The sequence below is a fragment of the Haematobia irritans genome, chromosome 4 (assembly GCF_050003625.1).
Source record: "Haematobia irritans isolate KBUSLIRL chromosome 4, ASM5000362v1, whole genome shotgun sequence".
Taxonomy (NCBI): Eukaryota; Metazoa; Arthropoda; class Insecta; order Diptera; family Muscidae; genus Haematobia; species Haematobia irritans.
Genome location: NC_134400.1, coordinates 45,401,719 through 45,423,934, shown reverse-complemented (window position 1 = coordinate 45,423,934; position 22,216 = coordinate 45,401,719). Strand labels below are relative to the sequence as shown.

Here is a 22,216-nt window from a genome sequence, read left to right as displayed (position 1 = left end):
TTTTGTAACAAACGAATTTTTTTGGTGATAAAAGTTTAAAATTTTCGAAGCAACTCAAAAAACTCTAACAAAAGAAAAACGTTTTCGGTACACGTTTTCCAAACGTTTTTTTTTTTTCTTTGCGTGTAGATCACTTTGAACACATTACTGAGAGAGGAGTTGAAAAACTAACAGGTTGGCTGATAAGTCCCCAGTCGCTAGTATTAAATGCATATTATTTTTATTAGTACCAACCTTCAAATGATTCGTGTCAAAATTTGACGTCTGTAAGTCGATTAGTTCGTGAGATAGAGCGTCTTTTGTGAAGAAACTTTTGTTATTGTGAAAAAAAAATGGAAAAAAAGGAATTTCGTGTTTTGATAAAATACTTTTTTCTGAAGGGAAAAAATACGGTGGAAGCAAAAACTTGGCTTGATAATGAGTTTCCGGACTCTGTCCCAGGGAAATCAACAATAATTGATTGGTATGCAAAAGTCAAGCGTGGTGAAATGAGCACGGAGGACGGTGAATGCAGTGGACGCCCGAAAGAGGTGGTTACCGACGAAAACATCAAAAAAATCCACAAAATGATTTTGAATGACCGTAAAATGAAGTTGCTCGAGATAGCAGAGGCTTTAAAGATATCAAAGGAACGTGTTGGTCATATCATTCATCAATATTTGGATATGCGGAAGCTCTGTTCAAAATGGGTGCCGCGCGAGCTCACATTTGACTGAGCGGTGTTTGCAGCTGTTAACTCGTAATACACCCGAGTTTTTCCGTCGATATGTGACAATGGATGAAACATGGCTCCATCACTACACTCTTGAGTCCAATCGATAGTCGGCTGAGTGGACAGCGACCGGTGAACCGTCTCCGAAGCGTGGAAAGACTCAAAAGTCCGCTGGCAAAGTAATGGCCTCTGTTTTTTGGGATGCACATGGAATAATTTTTATCGATTATCTTGAGAAGGGAAAAACCATCAACAGTGACTATTATATGGCGTTATTGGAACGTTTGAAGGTCGAAATCGCGGCAAAATGGCCCCATATGAAGAAGAAAACAGTGTTGTTCCACCAAGACAACGCACCGTGCCACAAATCATTGAGAACGATGACAAAAATTCATGAATTGGGCTTTGAATTGCTTCCCCACCCACCGTATTCTCCAGATCTGGCCCCCAGCGACTTTTTCTTGTTCTCAGACCTCAAAAGGATGCTCGCAGGGAAAAAATTTGGCTGCAATGAAGAGGTGATCGCCGAAACTGAGGCCTATTTTGAGGCAAAACCGAAGGAGTACTACCAAAATGGTATCAAAAAATTGGAAGGTTGTTATAATCGTTGTAACGCTCTTGAAGCGAACTATGTTGAATAATAAAAACGAATTTTGACAAAAAAAGTGTTTTTCTTTGTTAGACCGGGGACTTATCAGCCAACCTGTTATTTAGTGTCCTGTCGCAACAGGGATTAAGTCCATGACCGTTTTGTATGAAAAACGGGTATTCTACCATTACACCACGGTTGCTCTCATATCTTGGTATTCTTCCATGCTTACATGAAAGGGTTTCACAGTACATTTTCTTACTTTTGCAGGGAGCCTTTTTGTAGAGTTTTATGATCTAATTAGCAATACTACAAAACTCCTCCAAATATACACGGTGCATGCCAACCATTATCCGCCTTGCATACAAAGGGTTATGGGTTCAATCTCAGCTTCGACGAAACACGAAAAAAAATTCTCTCAGTAATGCTGGTGAAGTTTCTGTGTGTTTTAAAACTACTCTAAGTGGTTTCACCGCAATGTGGAACGCCGTTCGGACTCGGCTATAAAAATAAGGTCCCTTGTCATTGACCTTAACATATAATCGGTCAGCACTAAGTGATAAGAGAGAAGTTCACCACTGTGGTAACACAATGGACTGAATAGTCTAAGTGAACCTGAAATATAAGTCTGCCATTATACCTAACCTATATCTCCTTCAAAAAAGGCATAAACGACGTAATGTCTTATGCTATGTTCCCACTGACTCGTTTTCCTCATTCGTTTTTCCAAAACATTTCACCGTTCACATGGAGTTGACCCTGCCAACATTTTTTAATGTGACGGCGCTTCTGAGAATCCCCACCACGTCAAAAACTATCGTATACGACATCCAAAACTCGTCGGAAAAGCGCTGTCACTATTGAGAAGTTGTACCACGCCAAGTTTTTACAAAAAAGTATCGCATGAGTGCAATTATTAGGTGCATTTTTTAATAAATTTAGAATGATGCCAATAAGAGTCCCTTCAAACTATCAGAAAAAGTGAATTTATTTAAGGTAGTTGTAAAAGAATCATTGTGGCCAAGTAAACACGATTGTTTAGATGTTTATTAATTTGATTAAGCATTTATAAATTCTTATAAATATAACATTTATACGACTATCACATCACATTTAACATAATTTTTTGCATTAATAAAAGAATGATGTTGAGTTTCAAGTTGCAAGTTACAATTTGCAGCGTCTACCAGCCATTGCTTTTATTCTCGATGGAGGCAGCGTGTCTGGAAAAATATTTGAAAAACTATCACTTTATTCCATTTGGAAAGTCAAAAATTGTTCACCAATATACCTGTCATAATTTTAAGCGAAATAACTATGTTTTCAGCACTTCATTATTGTTTTTATTTAAATAAATTATAAAAAGCTAGTTGCGCTTGGTGTTTCACAAAATATAAAATGGCTCTTGTAACAATAGTGATGGCAAAATACTTTCATGTACATTTCATACGCTTTCCCCATCACAGTTGGCGATTGTTGCAGTGTCACTTACGAGTCTGTGGTAGCGATGAAGATGAAATGGAGCCATGGCTGAATAAGGAGGTTGAATCACGATAACAAAAACAACAAATTTCAATTATGTTGTTTACAATTTTAAGAAGTCAAAATCAGCTGATAAAAGAATCGTATGGCATTGGTAAAAGTGGCAATTATTTATTCTTTCAATTGTACTGAAAAAATAATTAAAATGCAGAGAAAAATAAAGGTTCAAATTTAATTGTGTCACCTATGAGTGATTGTGAAGTGGATAATTCATCCGAGGAACGCCGATATGAGACAAATAAGATTGTAATACCCACCAAAGTTAAGAATGAAAGTCAGTCAAATGGATCTTCGCCATCTATTAACAAAAACAGTTTATGATGCAGTTTAAAAACTGATGTGCGTGGTATTTTGGGTCTGGAATATGTTATCAAGACTCTCAAGTCATCTTTGAACAATTCTCCAGCTATGAATGCGCGAGTTTGTTTGAGATGCATTTGCTATGCAGTGTCATTTTGAGAGCTGCAATCACCATAAACATATGATTTTGACATCTTAAAATTTTGTCGAAATAAAAAAATTGTAATCATATGGGCCCATGATTTAACCTTCTTGTTCAGCCATGAATGGAGCTTTGAAATGCTGGCAGGGGAGATGTTCTAGTTTGACAGTTACCATGGAAACTAGAAATTCACATTTACTCGAAATTCACATATATGCAACGTATGTTCAAATAATTACCGCTAGCGCAAAGGGGAAAATATTTTTTAGTTATTTTCACATGTCCATGTTCTTCAAAGCCTTTGTTTATTCCCTTTTTTCTATGAAATTTATTTCAATATTTTGACATATATTTTGAAAATGGTATGTTATTGAAATAAAGGGAAAACATTTTAAATCCCAAAACATGCTTAGTGAGAACGTCGTATTAGTACTAGTCTCTAATTAATACTTGTCCGGTTAATAAAACTCAGCAGATTTATCGATTCAATAAATAATTAACATTTAAGAAACCAATTACGTGAAAAGTATTAGCGTTCAGGTTGAAACTTCTAAGAAAATAGCTGTAAATTGTCATAATACACTGGGAATATATTTGTTCGAAGTTTTATAACCTTATGTTTACGATACACATATTGCATCATTAACCCTTTCGACCCTAAAGTTGCCTGTGGGCAACTTTTTGTGTTTTGAGACTCACTGTCAGCGTTGTTTTTGTTCATAAAACTGTAACGGTATCGAAAGCTACAAGTGTTTTCTTCAAGTTGAATGAAAAATCAGCTAATTTGGTTGTCAATTAGCAAAAAAAAATTCATTAATACGCACGTGCCTCAAGAAAACAAATATTTGCGAATTTAAAAAGAGGTTTTTCTACATGTGACTTTTTTCAAAAATTACAACTAAAATGTTGAAAGTTTTTATTAAATCTATTGTAGTACATGTCAAATAAAATATTTCTGGAAGTCAAATCTTAGAATTGCAAACAAACAACAGATGAGAAATTTTTAAAATTGAAATGTTGCCTGTGGGCAACTTTGGGCAATTGTGGTAGTAAAATTACATATTTTTGAACATAAGGCCTGGAGAAAAAAAGGTTTGAAAAACAATGATTTTGAAAAAATTTTGAACTTCAATTGGGATGTCCCAGTGAGGAGAAATGCGGCGATGATGTGGAAAACATATCTGCAGTGCAGTGGGGAATTTGGAAGGAATCGTAAAAAGGAAGGAAGCCACTTTTTGGCAACATACTAGTGGATTAGCACGAATATTGACGCTTTATAATACTTTGGTTTTTTACACCGCCAGTTAAATTGACATGGGTTAAAAACAAAAAAACAAAACATTTTCGTGAGTCACGCGTGATTCACGCGAAGCCGTGAATGAAATTTAAACGAAATCTCGTGAATATGCGTGAACGGGATTAAAGAAAAATGTGTGGCGCGTGAGCGTGAGTAAAAATCAAATTGTGTTCGTGATTGTGAGTGAGTAAACTTTCTCCGAAATCACGCTCCCGATAAAAATTTACTTTCACGATCCAACCCACCCTCACGATCCAACTCACGCTCAAGATACAATTCACGTTAACGATAAAATTCATGTTCACGATAAAATTCACACTCACGGTAAAACAGACACAAAAAGTCACAATCACGAACAAATTCACGTTCACGATTAAATTCAAACTCACCGATTTTAATCACCATTACTTATTTAATCACGCTTAAGACTTCAATAGCGTGAATCACGAGAAATTTCGTTAATTACCGGAATTTTATTGAGCCACGAAAATTGTCGTGTTCCGAAAATATTCGTGACTCACGAGATTTGTCGTGAATTACGAAAATTGTCGTGAATCGTTCGAAAGCGTGAGACATAAACGTTGCTCATGTTTGATCGTGCGCGAGTATGACTTTTCATTTCGTGAATTCATTTCGTGACCGTGAATTCCTACCCACATGGTGTGCGTGAGTACAAATATTTCTTCGTGAATGTGTTTGAGCGTGAGTGAAATTTCACTCACGCGCGCATCTAAGTATATTTTTACTGTAAAATAACAAAAAAAAATTAACAAAAATCCAATGAAACGTAATACGTCTATCATTACAAAACAAACTATTTTGTAGTCACAATTGCCCAAAGTTGCCCACAAGCAACATTCTCTACCGCCTAAACGAATGGGCGTGGCGACCCGAAATTTTGGCTAGACGCTTCTTAAACGATTTCAACATGATTAAAAGTAAAAAAAAAAATTAGCGATACCTATAAAAATTCGGGGTCGAAAGGGTTAAAATATATCAAATGCCGTTGAAATATTTTAGCAATTTTTAAACCATATCATTGGCAACAATGTTCCTATGTTGAGAAAAGTGTTATACCTCGAAATGAGTGAGAGCATTTTTATGAGAGTAAATGCAACAAAGCACACCAAACACAAACTTAATGGCCAAAATTATGATATGGGGAGGGGAGGGCAAATAGTCAGCTCATAGGAAAATTGACACACATTTTGGCACTAACTAGATATTTTTGGTTTTGTTTTATAGATGCTGTAGAAATATTTTGACAAGTTTTAGTTCATTCAATGGCAACATTGTTCCTATGTTGAGAAAAGTGTTATACCTCGAAATATGTGAGAGCCAGGGTTGCCAACTTTGCCGATTTATCGGCATTTTGACGATTTTTTACTCACAAAATGGACAATTCCAATTTTTTCCGATTTCAACGATATTAACTCCGTTCATTAGACACATAGTTTAGAGAGTTAAATTTTGAAGAAATTTTTGAAAATATTAAAATAAATTTGAAATTTTTTGGGAAAAAAATCGGAAACAAAATATGGAGTACTTTGGCTTTTTGGCTTTTTTGTCAAAATTCGTACAAATAATCACGATTCTTCCACACTCCACAGCAAACGTAGAAATTTTTAAGCAAAAAACTAAAATTAGATTATAGCTGGAGAATAATTCATTGGAAGAAATATTCTGTTCCAAAAATAACCTAAAATGAAATAAATCAAGTTGTTTTAATGCCAAAATTGATAATGATTTACTCAGAATGTGGAAAAGAAACATTTACTAATTATGATAAAAATCTAGTACAGTACAAACAAATAACCACATATTGACATATCTATCGGAAACACCATAAAAAATCACCTGTTTTTGAAAACTTGGGACTTTTTCTTCAGTTTCAAAATATTTAATTTTTAAATAAAAATCTTACTGAATTAATAACAATATTTTAGAAAAAATAGATTTTTTTATACAAAAATTACGAAATATTTTTGTTTAAATAGATAATGATTTTTATGTTAATGTTATTTGCATACAAAACTGATTTCTTTGTATTTTATTTTATTGAAATACATAGTTGTGTACATTAATTTTCTGTTTTGTATGTGAAATAAATACTTTTGATTGTGTTTACGGTATATTTATATATTTATTTTATTTATTTAAGCATATCCTGTACAACAAGATTAAAGTATTATAATTAAAGTACAGGAATTTTAATAGAAAAATATGTTTAATTTTAATATAATTTATATTGCCAATTTTTTGACGTTTTTTAAAATGCAAGTGCCGATTTTTATCGAAAAAAGTAACGATTTTTCTTGAAATTTTATTGGCAGCCCTGGTGAGAGCCCTGGTATGAGAGTAAATGCAACAAAACAAACCAAACAAAAATAATGGATGAGGCAAACGTGATTTGCGGCGGCGAGGGCAAAAAGTAAGCTCATACGAAGACTGACTCACATTTTGGCATTAACAAGACATTTTTGGTTTTGTTTTACAGTGCTGCAGTTTTGTTGTTGTTGTTGTTTTGTTTTCTTGGTTAAAGCCAATATTAATGGTAGTTGGGGTCAGCCAACAATTTTCGTATTAGTTTTTGTTTTCGAATATCGATTAAAAATCTGGCAAATGCAAAATTTTTTTATTTGGTATAGGTATGGCAGATGCAAACCGGTTTTGTATTCAGCAAAAAGAGAAAAAAAAAAACAATGAAATCAAAACGAAAAATAACACAAAAAAAATCGTAAAAAATGGCATTAATACAGAAACAAAAGCATTAAAAGATGGTAATAAAATCTATGAGTAAAAGCGAACTTTGACAATGGTTTTCTCGGAAAAGATTGGGAATACATCATGACTTAATGGAGTACACTGCACAACAGTAGGTCTGTTTTTTTTTTTAAAGAAATTCAATATACATAACCATAAATATGGATAAAAACGATAAATTTGTAATTTTTATTATCACCATTAATTTTGAATTTCTAATGTGATTCATTTCAATACTCATTTTAAGCCCAACACATATACCACGTATTTTGGGTAAGATTGTGAATGAATTTACACCACCTATTTGTTGTGGATTGTAAATATGGCATCACTGTTAAACAAAACCGGCCATAAAATCAGTTGGAGTACAACAAAGCTCGTAATACAAAACGATGAGTAAGAGAATCACCCAACTGGGGGGGAGTGGGTCTTGATGAAGTAGTTGTATTAATTCGCAGTTTCTCTGAGTGTTATGTGAATGACACAACAGGTTTACCTATTGGCCTTATGAAGCATCAGCGTGCAAATTGTGAGGGATTTTCTGTGAATGGCAATAATGCCAAAACATCTACAAGCATATGAAATTTTATAATACAAATGATATGGTTATTAAATCATTAACTAAAGAAAAAAAAACGAAACAACTACAAATCAGTATTGTTTTCATAGCATAACAAATTAGCGTTTAATATTATTCTTAAAAGAACAAAATTTTATATAATGTGGCAACTTACTTGGTGGGCGTACGTCTTAGACTCATGCGTGCCCAATTATCACGTGGAATGAAACTTAAGTCATCATCACTGAAAGTAAAAACGAAATAAAAAGAAAAAAATTAGTAAGCGGCAAATGCAAATAATTATGATGCAAATAATAAACTATTCGGGCACATATAATTTGTTGTAAAGGGTGATACGGACAAAATTTGGTCAAGGGAAAACGCGTGTAAATCGCTGAAATCGTTTATTTAAAAATCAAATTAAATTTCTTTTTCAAGTTCAATTAGTATAAAATTCAGGAAAAATATTCAGTTAGGCTTTCACTTTTCCAAATCCGAATTGCCGGGCCTCACACTTGACACCTGCCATCAGATTTTGTACAGCCACCTTGTCCACCTTCTTCGCCGCAGAAAGCCAGTTTGCCTTGAACTGCTGCTCGTCTTTAGCAGTTTTTTTGGTCTTCTTTAGGTTCCGCTTGACAATAGCCCAGTATTTCTCAATTGGGCGGAGCTCTGGCGTGTTGGGAGGGTTCTTGTCCTTGGGAACCGCCTGCACGTTGTTGGCGGCGTACCACTCCATGGCCTTTTTACCGTAGTGGCAAGATGCCAAATACGGCCAAAACAGTACGGAACAACCGTGTTTCTTCAGGAAAAGCAGCAGACGTTTATTCAAACACTCTTTCACGTAAATTTCTTGGTTGACAGTCCCGGAAGCTATGAAAATGCTGCTTTTCAAGCCACAGGTACAGATGGCTTGCCAAACCAGGTATTTCTTTGCGAACATTGACAGTTTTATGTGCTTGAAAATATCTGCTACCTTTCCCCATCCTTTTGCCGTATAAAACTCCTGTCCCGGAAGCTTCTTGTAGTCGGCTTTGACGTAGGTTTCGTCGTCCATTACCACGCAGTCAAACTTCGACAGCATCGTCGTGTACAGCCTCCGGGATCGCGCTTTGGCCGTCGTATTTTGTTTATCATCGCGATTTGGAGTCACTACCTTCTTGCAAGTCGATAGTCCGGCTCGTTTTTTGGCTCGATGCACGGTTGTAGACGATATACCCAGCTTATTTGCGGCATCTCGGAGAGAGAGGTTAAGGTTTCGCTTGAAACTACCGGCAACTCTCTTTGTCGTCTCAGCGGCTTCCGGTTTTCGATTTCCCCCCGATCCAGACATCCTGGCTGTCGACAAACGTTCCCCAAACACTTTAATTACATTTTTAACGGTTGATTTGGCAACTTTTAGCGATTTTGCCAGCTTTGCGTGCGAGTAGCTCGGATTTTCGCGATGCGCGAGCAAAATTTTGATACGCTTGTCTTCTGGCTTGGACGGCGTTTTGACAACTGAAGAGTGAATTCCAAAATCAAAATAGGAGCAACATTCTACACACACACCTTCAAAATGAGGGGTGTTCAGGTTTTTTAAATGCAAAATTGAAAAAAATACGTCAAGTTTATATTGACCAAATTTTGACCGTATCACCCTTTACAACTGTTAGAGGATTCAAGTCAAATTCATAATGTTCATTGCATCTCTAATGTTACTGGCTAGTGATACCCATAGTTTATATGAAAATCTCCAGAAGTTATAAAACAATGTATGCGTGTCTGAAAGACCAATGAAAATTATTTATGATACTTAAATTTAATTTTAAATACACAGAATTTCACGAAAATTGTTCCAATTAAAGACTTAATTAAAGATAAAAACACTTAACCCTCTAATGCCCCAATTTTTTAGCCAGCGGATTAAATATTCAATGTTAACGACACAAAAAGAAGAAACCTAAAGAAGAAAAAATTGTACGGTAAAATTCATTATTTGTTGTAAATCCTCTTGAATAGTTTTAACTAAGTCTTCTTTTTATTTTATTAATTTTTGTTAACATAAGGTGAGTTTTATTAAAAGCTTGCTGATTTAATGAAACCCGCCTAAAGGCTGGATTGGGCATTAGAGGATTAAATATAGTTTAAACTTAATTTTGTATCTTTGTTTAAATTTTTGTTTCTTTGAGTTGTCTGTTATAATCTGTATTGTTAAAACTGAATTAATGTTTAGTTGAATAGCTTTGTCAATAACAGGTTGGCTGATAAGTCCCCGGTCTAACAAAGAAAAACACATTTTTTTGTCAAAATTCGTTTTTATTATTCAACATAGTTCCCCTTCAAGAGCGATACAACGATTATAACGACCTTCCAATTTTTTGATACCATTTTGGTAGTACTCCTTCGGTTTTGCCTCCAAATAGACCTCAGTCTCGGCGATCACCTCTTAATTGCAGCCAAATTTTTTCCCTGCGAGCATCCTTTTGAGGTCTGAGAACAAGAAAAAGTCGCTGGGGCCAGATCTGGAGAATACGGTGGGTGGGGAAGCAATTCGAAGCCCAATTCATGAATTTTTGCCATCGTTCTCAATGTCTTGTGGTACGGTGCGTTGTCTTGGTGGAACAACACTTTTTTCTTCTTCATATGGGGCCGTTTTGCCGCGATTTCGACCTTCAAACGCTCCAATAACGCCATATAATAGTCACTGTTGATGGTTTTTTCCTTCTCAAGATAATCGATAAAAATTATTACATGCGCATCCCAAAAAACAGAGGCCATTACTTTGCCAGCGGACTTTTGAGTCTTTCCACGCTTCGGAGACGGTTCAACGGTCGCTGTCCACTCAGCCGACTGTCGATTGGAGTGTAGTGACGGAGCCACGTTTCATCCATTGTCACATATACACGGAGAAACTCGGGTGTATTACGAGTTAACAGCTGCAAACACCACTCAGAATCATCAACACGTTGTTGTTTTGGTCAAATGTGAGCTCGCACGGCACCCATTTTGCACAGAGCTTCCGCATATCCAAATAATGATATGACCAACACGTTCCTTTGATATCTTTAAGACCTCTGCTATCTCAATCAACTTCATTTTACGGTCATTCAAAATCATTTTGTGGATTTTTTTGATGTTTTCGTCGGTAACCACCTCTTTCGGGCGTCCACTGCGTTCACCGTCCTTCGTGCTCATTTCACCACGCTTGAATTTTGCTACAAATCAATTATTTCAATTATTTATTGAATACCAATTGATTTCCCTGGGGCAGAGTCCAGAAACTCATTATCAAGCCAAGTTTTTGCTTCCACCGTATTTTTTCCCTTCAGAAAACAGTATTTTTTATTATCAAAACATTTCCATTTTTTTCACAATAACAAAAGTTGCTTCACAAAAGACGCTCTATCTCACAAACTAATTGACTTACAGACGTCAAATTTTGACACGAATCATTTGAAGGTTGGTACTATATAAAAATAATATGCATTTAATACTAGCGACACGATCTATGTGTCAGACCGGGGACATATCAGCCAACCTGTTACATCGCAAAAAGGGAATGAAAAACAGATAACTGCCGTACGGGAAATTAGTGCAAATTGCTACAGACTCAGCCGTATGACTGGCTCGGAACCGATACCACAATCCTTATGGGATCCAAGTAAAAATTATTTAGAGTGTATCCTTAATTTGAATAAAATTGAAATTGCTTTAATCACGAAAATGATAGTATTGATAATTGATGATTGAAGTGCCGAAGAAACTCTCAATTAACTTTTGATTCAATTAACATGTTAATTGATTTTTGTCGCAAATTATTTTTTTTTTTACATTTGACAATCAATTATTTATTGTATTATTATTTATTTATTCACAATTATTTCAATAAATGTTCTTGTAATTTTATAGGAGTTTCTACTTTCATGTGAATTTTCCGATTTTAATTATAGTTGGATTTTTCTTTAATGGACCAATGAAGAGTACGAGTATGTATACAGAAATTAATTACATATTCCCAAAAAAAATTGTTCAACTTAAAATTTTAATTGGATATATTTTCTTATTTAATTAAAGTTGTTAATTGGGAAAATTTAATATAATTTGATTAAGAAATTAATTGGATATATTTTTAAATTGGTTACGATTTCAACTTCAATCAATTTTTGAATTGGACATATTTTGGTGATCTTTTTTTTCGGTGGGGTATTCATGAACAAATATGATCTCGATTGACATCCCTACGTGTTGATGCATAAAATTGACAGCATATATCTGAAAGACCTATATCAACTGCCACATGGCAGCAACAAACATTAGTTGCATATTAAAAATATAGACGAAAACATCTAAAAATAGGGCAATACCTAGAGACTGACAGGCATAGCATGACGATGTTGGCTATTATGAAAATTGCACACTACTTGGAGCACCTACAACTAGCAGCCAATGAATGGATGTAAATGTGAATTGTATCAATGAATCATAGGAAATAAAAGTGAAAGGAATGATTACTGATTTAAAAACATAAAAAAGGAAGCGATAGCTCCTCTACATTGGAAATGGTCATACTGCTAGTTCGAAGGAATGCCCTATGGCGAAAGCCAAGGCTTATTCTAACCGAATTGCTGAATTGCCATAAGCAACTGTTAAAGTTGTTATACCCTCCACCATAGGATGGGGGTATATTAACTTTGTCATTCCGTTTGTAACACATCGAAATATTGCTCTAAGACTCCATAAAGTATATATATTCTGGGTCGTGGTGAAATTCTGAGTCGATCTGAGCATGTCCGTCCGTCCGTCCGTCTGTTGAAATCACGCTAACTTCCGAACGAAACAACCTATCGACTTGAAACTTGGCACAAGTAGTTGTTATTGATGTAGGTCAGATGGTATTGCAAATGGGCCATATCGGTCCACTTTTACGTATAGCCCCCATATAAACGGACCCCCAAATTTGGCTTGCGAGGCCTCTAAGAGAAGCAAATTTTATCCGATCCGGCTGAAATTTGGTACAGGGTGTTAGTATATGGTCTCTAACAAACATGCAAAAATTGGTCCACATCGGTCCATAATTATATATAGCCCCCATATAAACCGATCCCCCGATTTGGCATGCGAGGCCTCTAAGAGAAGCAAATTTCATCCGATCCGGCTGAAATTTGGTACATGGTGTTAGTATATGGTCTCTAACAACCATGAAAAAATTGGTCCACATCGGTTCACAATTATATATAGCCCCCATATAAACCGATCCCCCGATTTGGCTTGCGAGGCCTCTAAGAGAAGCAAATTTCATCCGATCCGGCTGAAATTTGGTACATGGTGTTAGTATATGGTCTCTAACAACCATGCAAAACTTGGTCCATATCGGTCCATAATTATATATAGCCCCCATATAAACCGATCCCCCGATTTGGCTTGCGAGGCCTCTAAGAGAAGCAAATTTCATCCGATCCGGCTGAAATTTGGTACATGGTGTTAGTATATGGTCTCCAACAATCATGCATAAATTGGTCCAAATCGGTTTATAATTATATATAGCCCCCATATAAACCGATCCCCAGATTTGGCTTGCGAAGCCTCTAAGAGAAGAAAATTTCACATGATCCGGCTGAAATTTGGTACATGGTGTTAGTATATCGTCTCTAACCACTATGCAAAATTGGTCGAAATCGGTCCATAATTATATATAGCCCCCATATAAAATGATCCCCAGATTTGACATCCGGAGCCCCTTGGAAGAGCAAACTTCATCGGATTCGGTTGAAATTTGGTACGTGATGTTAGTATATGGTATCCAACAACCATGCATGAATTGGTTCATATCAGTCCATAATTATATATAGCCCCCATATAAACCGATCCCCAGATTTGACCTCCGGAGCCCCTTGGAAGAGCAAAATTCTCCCAATGCGGTTGAAATTGGTACGTGGTGTTAGTATATGGTTTCTAACAAACATGGAAAAATTGGTCCATGCCGGTCTTAATTATATAACCCCATTGAAACCAATCCCCAGAGTTGACCTCCGGAGCTCTTAGAGGACCAAAATTCATCGGATCCGGTTAAGATTTGGTACATGGTGAAATTTTGTACATTGTGCAGTATTTGGCCGCTAACAACCATGCCACAATTGGTCCATATCCGTCTATAGTTATATATAGCCGATCCCCAAAAGTAATCTAGCAAAATTTTATTTCTATAGAAAATTTTGTCAAAATTTTATTACTATAGAAAATTTTGTCAACATTTTATTTCGATAGAAAATTTTGTTAAAATTTTATTTCTATAGAAAATTTTGTCAAAATTTTATTACTATAGAAATTTTTGTCAAAATTTTATTTCTATAGAAAATTATGTAAAAATTTTATTTCTATAGAAAATTTTGTCAACATTTTATTTCTATAAAAAATTTTGTCAAACTGAATTATTTAGTATTTGATCGACCTTTTTTTGTTTAATATATACTCCGTATGGACTAACTTACAATTGAGTAGACGGTGTTAAGAAGTTTTAAGAAACCTTGCCATCGGCAAGTGTTACCGCAACCCAAGTACTTCGATTGTGGATGGCAGTCTTTAGTACAAGTTTCAATGCAATCCATGGTGGAGGGTACATAAGATTCGGCCTGGCCGAACTTACTGCCGTTTATACTTGTTTTTTATTTTATTTCATTTGGTTATATCCTATTGTTGCCTGGAGCTTACAATACTTACTGTTGTGGTGTTGATGATGCATTGCCATGAGGAGCTAAATCTAATTCTACACCTGAACTACCATCCAAATTTCCATTTGCATCTGTTGACGATAAGGCATGATCGACATGATCAACATGGGTGGAATGTGTAAGATGGATACCTCCCAATTCATTTTCACCATAACCCTCAAACGATTCACCATCTGATAGGGAAGAACATTGTGATTTTCCTGGATCTGTACTGGATGGAGGACTGGATGGTGTAGGACTATTGTTAGTCGGTACGGTAGAAGCAAACAAATAATTACTGTTGGTAGTATTGGCTGAGGATGACTTAACACTAGGCATGGGAGCCATAATTACGATTGGATTTGAATAAAAAAGGAAATCTAAAAAGAAATAGAAAGAACAAATATATTATAAGTTTATATTTATTGAGAATGTTAGCATACTATATAAGTCCCAAATAAATCATAGCCACTGTCAATTTTATACTAAAAAAATATGATAACAATTTGAAACATGTATAGCTAGATTAATAACTTACTCAAATTCCTTAATCTTCCTTCTCTAAGAAATTTCCTACCTCTATTTGTAATAATATCTACAATCATTAATTTCGAGGTGAAAACCTCCTATCTTGTTATCATGAAATTTTAAAAATATAAATAAATTGTGACAATCTAATATTTATAGGTCACCGACTGGCTTCACTCATAAGCAATTAACCTAAATTATTTGAATTATTGTAGAGATATTTTATCCTTGACATAAAAACCCCAAAGTCTAAAAACCAAACATTCTCCCACTCTATGATCTATGGTGAAGCCCCACATACCAGGCATTAAGGAAACCCTAATTAACAAAGACACGACAATAGTAATGGACATACAAATATGAGAAAACTATTAGTCGTCTATGGTCACCTAGAATAAGTCCAGCCAAGTGTCACCGACTGAATGGAAAACCAATATTGTAACTCAAATCGATTGACATACAATCTGTTACCAGTCGTAAATCAATAGATATTATATCGGTAATTGAGTGGTAGGTTATAGACGATGTGTTGTTATTTTCTTTTCAAATAAAATGCAATTAGGGTGAACTAAAAGATTGATTAAAAGGAATCGGGCTACAAAAATCAAAAATGGAATTTTTCAAAAAAAAAAAAATATAATCTACAAAATCGACTAACCGACAAATTGACATTTTGATATAGTTGATCAGCAATTATTCTTAAATAGTGAAAAATCAAACCAACCCAATTTGTAAACATTTTTTCTTAGATTATCAGTACACCCTAATTGCTTTACATACATAATTTGTTTCGTATGCGCATATGTTTGCTTAGCCGCTACTATTTTCATGTCTGCATTGAAATTTTCTTTTTATACTTAGTATTAAATTACTGGCGAACTAATGTTAAGTTTCCTGTATCTACTACATGACTTTTTGTGTCTTCACTTGTGCAAACACAAAAAATATCAAAATAACATTTTGCAATAAACAGGTCACTGTATTGCATCGACATGAAAAATGTAGACCAAGCTTTTTGTTATGAAAAAATATAAGTTTCTCAAAGTTAAACAAGTAACGAAGGTTTACTAAAATCTCTAAACATATTTCCATAGAAATAAAATTCTGGCCAAATATCCTATAGAAAAAAAATTTGATAAATTTGCCTACAGAAAAGAAAATTTTGACAAAATTATCTACAGAAAAAAAATTTTGACAACATGTTCTATAGAAATAAAATTTTGACAAATCTTTCGTTAGAAATAAAATTTTGACAAAATTCTATTAAAATAAAAATGTAACAAAATTTTCTATAAAGCAATAAAATTTCTATACAATTTTCTATAAAAATAAAATTTTGACAACATTTTCTATAGAAATAAAATGTTGACAACATTTTCTATACAAATAAAATTTTGACAAAATTTTCTATGGAATAAAATTTTGACAAAATTTTCTATAGAAATAAAATTTTGACCAAATTTTCTATAGAAATAAAATCTTGACAAAATTTTCTATAGAAATAAAATTTTGACAAAATTTTCTATGGAATAAAATTTTGACAAAATTTTCTATGAAATAAAATTTTGACAAAATTTTCTATGGAATAAAATTTTGACAAAATTTTTTATGGAATAAAATTTTGACAAAATTTTCTATAGAAATAAAATTTTGATAAAATACCCTTTAGAAAAGAAAATGTTGATAAAATTCCCTTCAGAAAAGAAAATTTTGACTAAATGTTCAATAGAAATAAAATTGTGATAAAATTTTCTATAGGAATAAAATTGTGATAAAATTTTCTATAGGAATCAAATATTGACAAAATTTTCTATAGAAATAAAATGTTGACAACATTTTCAACAGAAATAAAATTTCGACAAAATTTTCGATAGAAATAAAATTTTGATAAAATTTTCTATAGGAGTAAAATGTTGACAAGAAATGAAATAAAATTGTGGCAAAATTTTCTGTAGACATAAAATTTTGAGAAAATTTTCTATAAAAATAAAAATTTGACAACATTGTTCTATAGAAATAAAAATTTGACAAAATTTTCTATAGAAATAAATATTTGATAAACTTTGATATTGAAACAATATTTTGACAAAATTTTCTATAGAAATAAATTTTTGATAAAATTTTATACAGAAGTAATATTTCACAAAATTTTCTATAGAAATAAAATTTTGACAAAATTTTCTATAGAAATAAAATTTTGACAAAATTTTCTATAGAAATAAAATTTTGACAAAATTTTCTATAGAAATAAAATTTTGACAAAATTTTCTATAGAAATAAAATGTTGACAAAATTTTCTATAGAAATAAAATTTTGACAAAATTTTCTATAGAAATAAAATTTTGACAAAATTTTCTATAGAAATAAAATTTTGACAAAATTTTCTATAGAAATAAAATTTTGACAAAATTTTCCACAGAAATAAAATTTTGACAAAATTTTCTATAGAAATAAAATTTTGACAAAATTTTCTATAGAAATAAAATTTTGACAAAATTTTCTATAGAAATAAAATTTTGACAAAATTTTCCACAGAAATAAAATTTTGACAAAATTTTCTATAGAAATAAAATTTTGACAAAATTTTCAATAGAAATAAAATTTTGATAACATTTTCGATAGAAATAAAATGTTGATAAAATTTTCTATAGAAATAAAATTTTGTATAGAAATAAAATTTTGACAAAATTTTCTATAGAACTAAATTTTTGACCAAATTTTCTATAGAAATAAAATGTTGACAAAATTTTCTATAGAAGATTTTGTCAACATTTTCTATAAAAATAAAATTTGGTAAAATTGCCTTTAGAAAAGAAAATTTTGACAAAATTATCTACGGTAATGAAATTTTGACTAAATATTCTATAGAAATAAAATTGTGATAAAATTTTCTATAGAATTAAAATGTTGACAAAATTTTCTATAGAAATAACATTTTGACAACATATTCGATAGAAATAAATTTTGATAAAATTTTCTAAAGGAGTAAAATGTTGACAAAAAATAAAATAAAATTGTGGCAAAATTTTCTGTAGAAATAAAATTTTGACAAAATTTTCTATAGAAATAAAAATTTGACAACATTTTTCTATAGAAATAAAAATTTGACAAAATTTTCTATAGAAATAAATTTTTGATACAGTTTTATATAGAAGTAATATTTTGTCAAAATGTTCTATAGAAATAAAATTTTGATAAAATTTTCTATCGAAATAAAATTTTGACAAAATTTTCCATAGAAATAAAATTTTGACAACATTTTCTATAGAAATAACATTTTGACAAAATTTTCTATAGAAATAAAATTTTGACAAAATTTTCTATAGAAATAAAAATTTGACAACATTTTTCTATAGAAATAAAAATTTGACAAAATTTTCTATAGAAATAAAATCTTGACAACATTTTCAACAGAAATAAAATGTTAACTACATTTTCGATAGAAATAAAATTTTGATAAAATTTTCTATAGGAGTAAAATGTTGACTAGAAATAAAATAAAATTGTGGCAAAATTTTCTGTAGAAATAAAATTTTTACAAAATTTTCTATAGTAATAAAAATTTGACAACATTGTTCTATAGAAATAAATTTTTGATAAAATTTTATATTGAAGTAATATTTTGACAAAATTTTCTATAGAAATAAATTTTTGATAAAAGTTTATATAGAAATAAAATGTTGATAAAATTTTCGATAGGAGTAAAATGTTGACAAGAAATAAAATAAAATTGTGGCAACATTTTGTGTAGAAATAAAATTTTGACAAAATTTTCTATAGAAATAAAAATTTGACATTTTTCTATAGAAATAGAAGTAAAATTTTCATAAAATTTTATATAGAAGTAATACTTTGACAAAATTTTCTATAGAAATAAAATTTTGACAAAATTTTCGATAGAAATAAAATTTTGACAAAATTTTCTATAGAAATAAATTATTGACAACATTTTCTATAGAAATAAAATTTTGACAACATTTTCTGTAGAAATAAAATTTTGACAAAATTTTCTTTAGAAATATTTTTTTTTTTTATTTAAGCAATTATTGTACAAACTTCATGCTTAACTTATACTACAACTAGTCTCTAGCTAATAAAGGACTAACCAGTAGTTCATATGTTGGTGTCGATAGACGTAATGGTAAAATTATCTTAGTTCAAGAAATTATTGAATTAAAAAAATGTACGTAAACAAAAAAAATATTTGGTTATGTAGTTCGGTTTTTTGTAGTAAAACGTGTAATTAGATTTCGAGGATAAAATCGCCTTAGTCTTCTAGGTTGATATGACGGTTCTAGTAATTTTACAGCTTCACGGTTTACGTGTTGCTGAAGACGCATATAGTGTTGTTGAGCGTATCACGAGATTTCCTCTTTAACTGTACTTATTTGTAAGTCTCGATGCAGGTCCTTATTTCGGACATACCATGGAGCATTAACTGCTGATCTTATTGCTTTGTTCTGAAATTTTTGAATTTTTGCTATAGCACTACTTGATGCACAACCCCAAAATTGAATACCATATAGCCATAGTGGCTTTAGTGTTTGCTTATAAAGGGTGATACGGTCAAAATTTGGTCAATATAAACTTGGCGTATTTCTTTCAATTTTGCATTTAAAAAACCTGAACACCCATCACTCTTCAGTTGTCAAAATTCCGTCCAAGCAAGAAGAGCAGCGTATCAAAATTTTGCTCGCGCTTCGCAACAGCGGAACAAACTTGCTTATGTTCAAAGGCGTTATTTATATTTTCAGTTACCCTATGCACTTGTTCGATAGTCGAGTGCTGTTTGCGAAAGCCAAATTGGTGGTCAGGTATAATATCCCTCGAATGGACAAAGTACTCCAGTCTTTTTCGGAATAATTTTTCAAAGAGCTTCCCTATAACTGGTAGAAGTGATATAGGTCTATATGAGCTGAGATCATGAGGGTTTTTGCCCGGTTTATGTATCATGACTAAGTCATTCAAATTCAAATTCATTCGAATTAGTAATCGGCGAATGACTAATGGACTTTGTGATTATGTGTCTGAAGTTATTCCAATCAGTTATTTTGTTTGTCATACCATAATTAGTTTGTATAACTGTTGGTCTGCTTAAATAATACAAATAGATAGGTGAATGGTCAGAGCTAAGTCCATGACTATCTTATATTCTAAGTTTACTAGGGGAAATTTTTTTGGTAATAAAAAATCAATTAGATCTGGAATTTTTGACGCATCTGCCGGCCCGAACGTTGGCTTTCCCGTTGATACTACTGCAGATCCAGTAAGCTGCACTGCACGATACAGTTCTCTGCCTTTGGGTGTTGTTACTATAGAACCCCATTGGATATTCTTTGCGTTGAAGTCTCCTCCCATAATAAATCTATGTTTGTGTGAATTTAAAATATCCTTATATTGTTCAAATTTTATGTTGTGCCTTGGAGGACTGTATAATGATGAAGCAGACAATAGTATTTTGTTTATATCAAGTGTTACTGTTGTAACTTGGAATTCTTCTAATGATATTGTATTTTCCGGCCAATGTTTAATAGATTTTTTTATCAAAATAGTACTCCCTCCCCTAGATGTGTTGCTAGGGTGAACAGAATGAAAGAGGTTATAGTTTTTAATATTCAGGTATGAATCTTTAACAAAGTGTGTTTCGCTTACGAGGCATATGTCAATATTTTTCTCATGTAGAATGAACCGAAGTTCGTCTGTATGCCTTAAAAGGCCATTTGCGTTCCATTGCATAATTTTTAGTGAAGACTCCATTTAAGCAAGAGAACCGAAAAAATTCTACTCTAGCATATTTAATCTAGTGTCAAGAGATTTATTAAAAGTTTCAATCGCCTCTAATTTCGCAAGGATTGTGGACAAAGTGTTTTCGTAAGTGCCTTTGCTAGCACTTATCTTCTGCGTGTTGTTTGATTTGATAAAATTATGACAACATTTTTTATAGAAATAAAATTTTCGATAGAAACAAAATGTTGATAAAATTGTCTATAGAAATAAAATATTGACAAGATTTTCTACAGAAATAAAATTTTGACAAGATTATCTACAGAAATAAAATTTTGACAAAATTTTCTATAGAAATACAAATTTGACTTTGACAAAATCTTATATAGAAATAAAGCTTTGACAAAAATTTTTATAGAAAAAAAAAATTTAACATTTTTCTATAATAATAAAAATTTGACTAAATTTCAATATCTCAAAAAGTTTAATTTTCGTTTTGGGTCATACTTTCTCTTGTTGGTGCGAGCTAAAAATGTTTAAAGCTTCCACACATTTAAAATTCAAAAGATATTTATACGCCCAAATAAATTAAAATAAAATAATAAAATATATCTGTCCTAAAACATTTTTCTGCATAATACACCCAGAGAAGGAATATGATCACCTCAAACATGTTTTAAGAGCAAAATGTTATTTTTGGGTGGTGACCATGTAACATGGTTTTCGCAACCATGTTATTTCCTCGGAAATCATGTATCTGACTTCAGCAAGCAGGTTATATTTGACGAGAAAATAACATTTTAGTGACAAACATGTTACATGGTCACTATACAAAAATAACATTTTGCTCTTGAAACATGTTTGAGGTGATCATATTCCTTATCTGCGTGTAATTACAAAAAATTGATCAATCACTACAAAATAAAATTTTATTTGTTTGGTAGTTTTTGGGTAAAATTTTCTTCAAATCTACTCCCCGTGCTAAATTTCACGTAAATCAGAGTAAAACTTTGGCCTCTGTGAACCAGTTTTGCCAGTATTTTTCTAGCTCTTGTCCCCAAATTCGTACGCTTTAGTCCCTAAAAATCTCTAATTTAAATTGAAATTCATAACAAAAATCCCCAATAATTTTTTCACAAGTTTTTATGAGGAACAATTAAGAAATAGGCGGCTCTACTGTAAAACAAAGATCAGTAATAAATGAAAAAATATATTTTTTCCATGCCAGTTTGCGGGCTGCAATAAGACAAAGATTTCGAAACACAAAACCAGGAGAGCGGTGATCGTCTTCCAAATGCTCGAAACATTTCTGATCACGACCTTAATTGACTACACTTTCTTACCTGACTTATTGTTTTTAGTTTGATTAAA

The 22,216-nt window shown here is 32.3% G+C and overlaps 1 protein-coding gene across 4 annotated transcripts in view; it reads right to left on the bottom strand.

The window, feature by feature from the left end:
- nuf (rab11 family-interacting protein nuf) overlaps positions 1-22,216 on the bottom strand; it is a 237,837-nt gene that overhangs the window by 166,871 nt on the left and 48,750 nt on the right. For all 4 annotated transcript variants that reach the window (XM_075307990.1, XM_075307991.1, XM_075307992.1 and 1 more), the window contains exons 2-3: positions 14,604-14,973; positions 8,080-8,148 (exon numbers count right to left, since the gene is read on the bottom strand). In XM_075307990.1, the coding sequence (XP_075164105.1) occupies positions 8,080-8,148; positions 14,604-14,941 (407 nt within the window). In that variant the 5' untranslated portion in view covers positions 14,942-14,973. The remainder of the gene's footprint in view (positions 1-8,079; positions 8,149-14,603; positions 14,974-22,216) is intronic.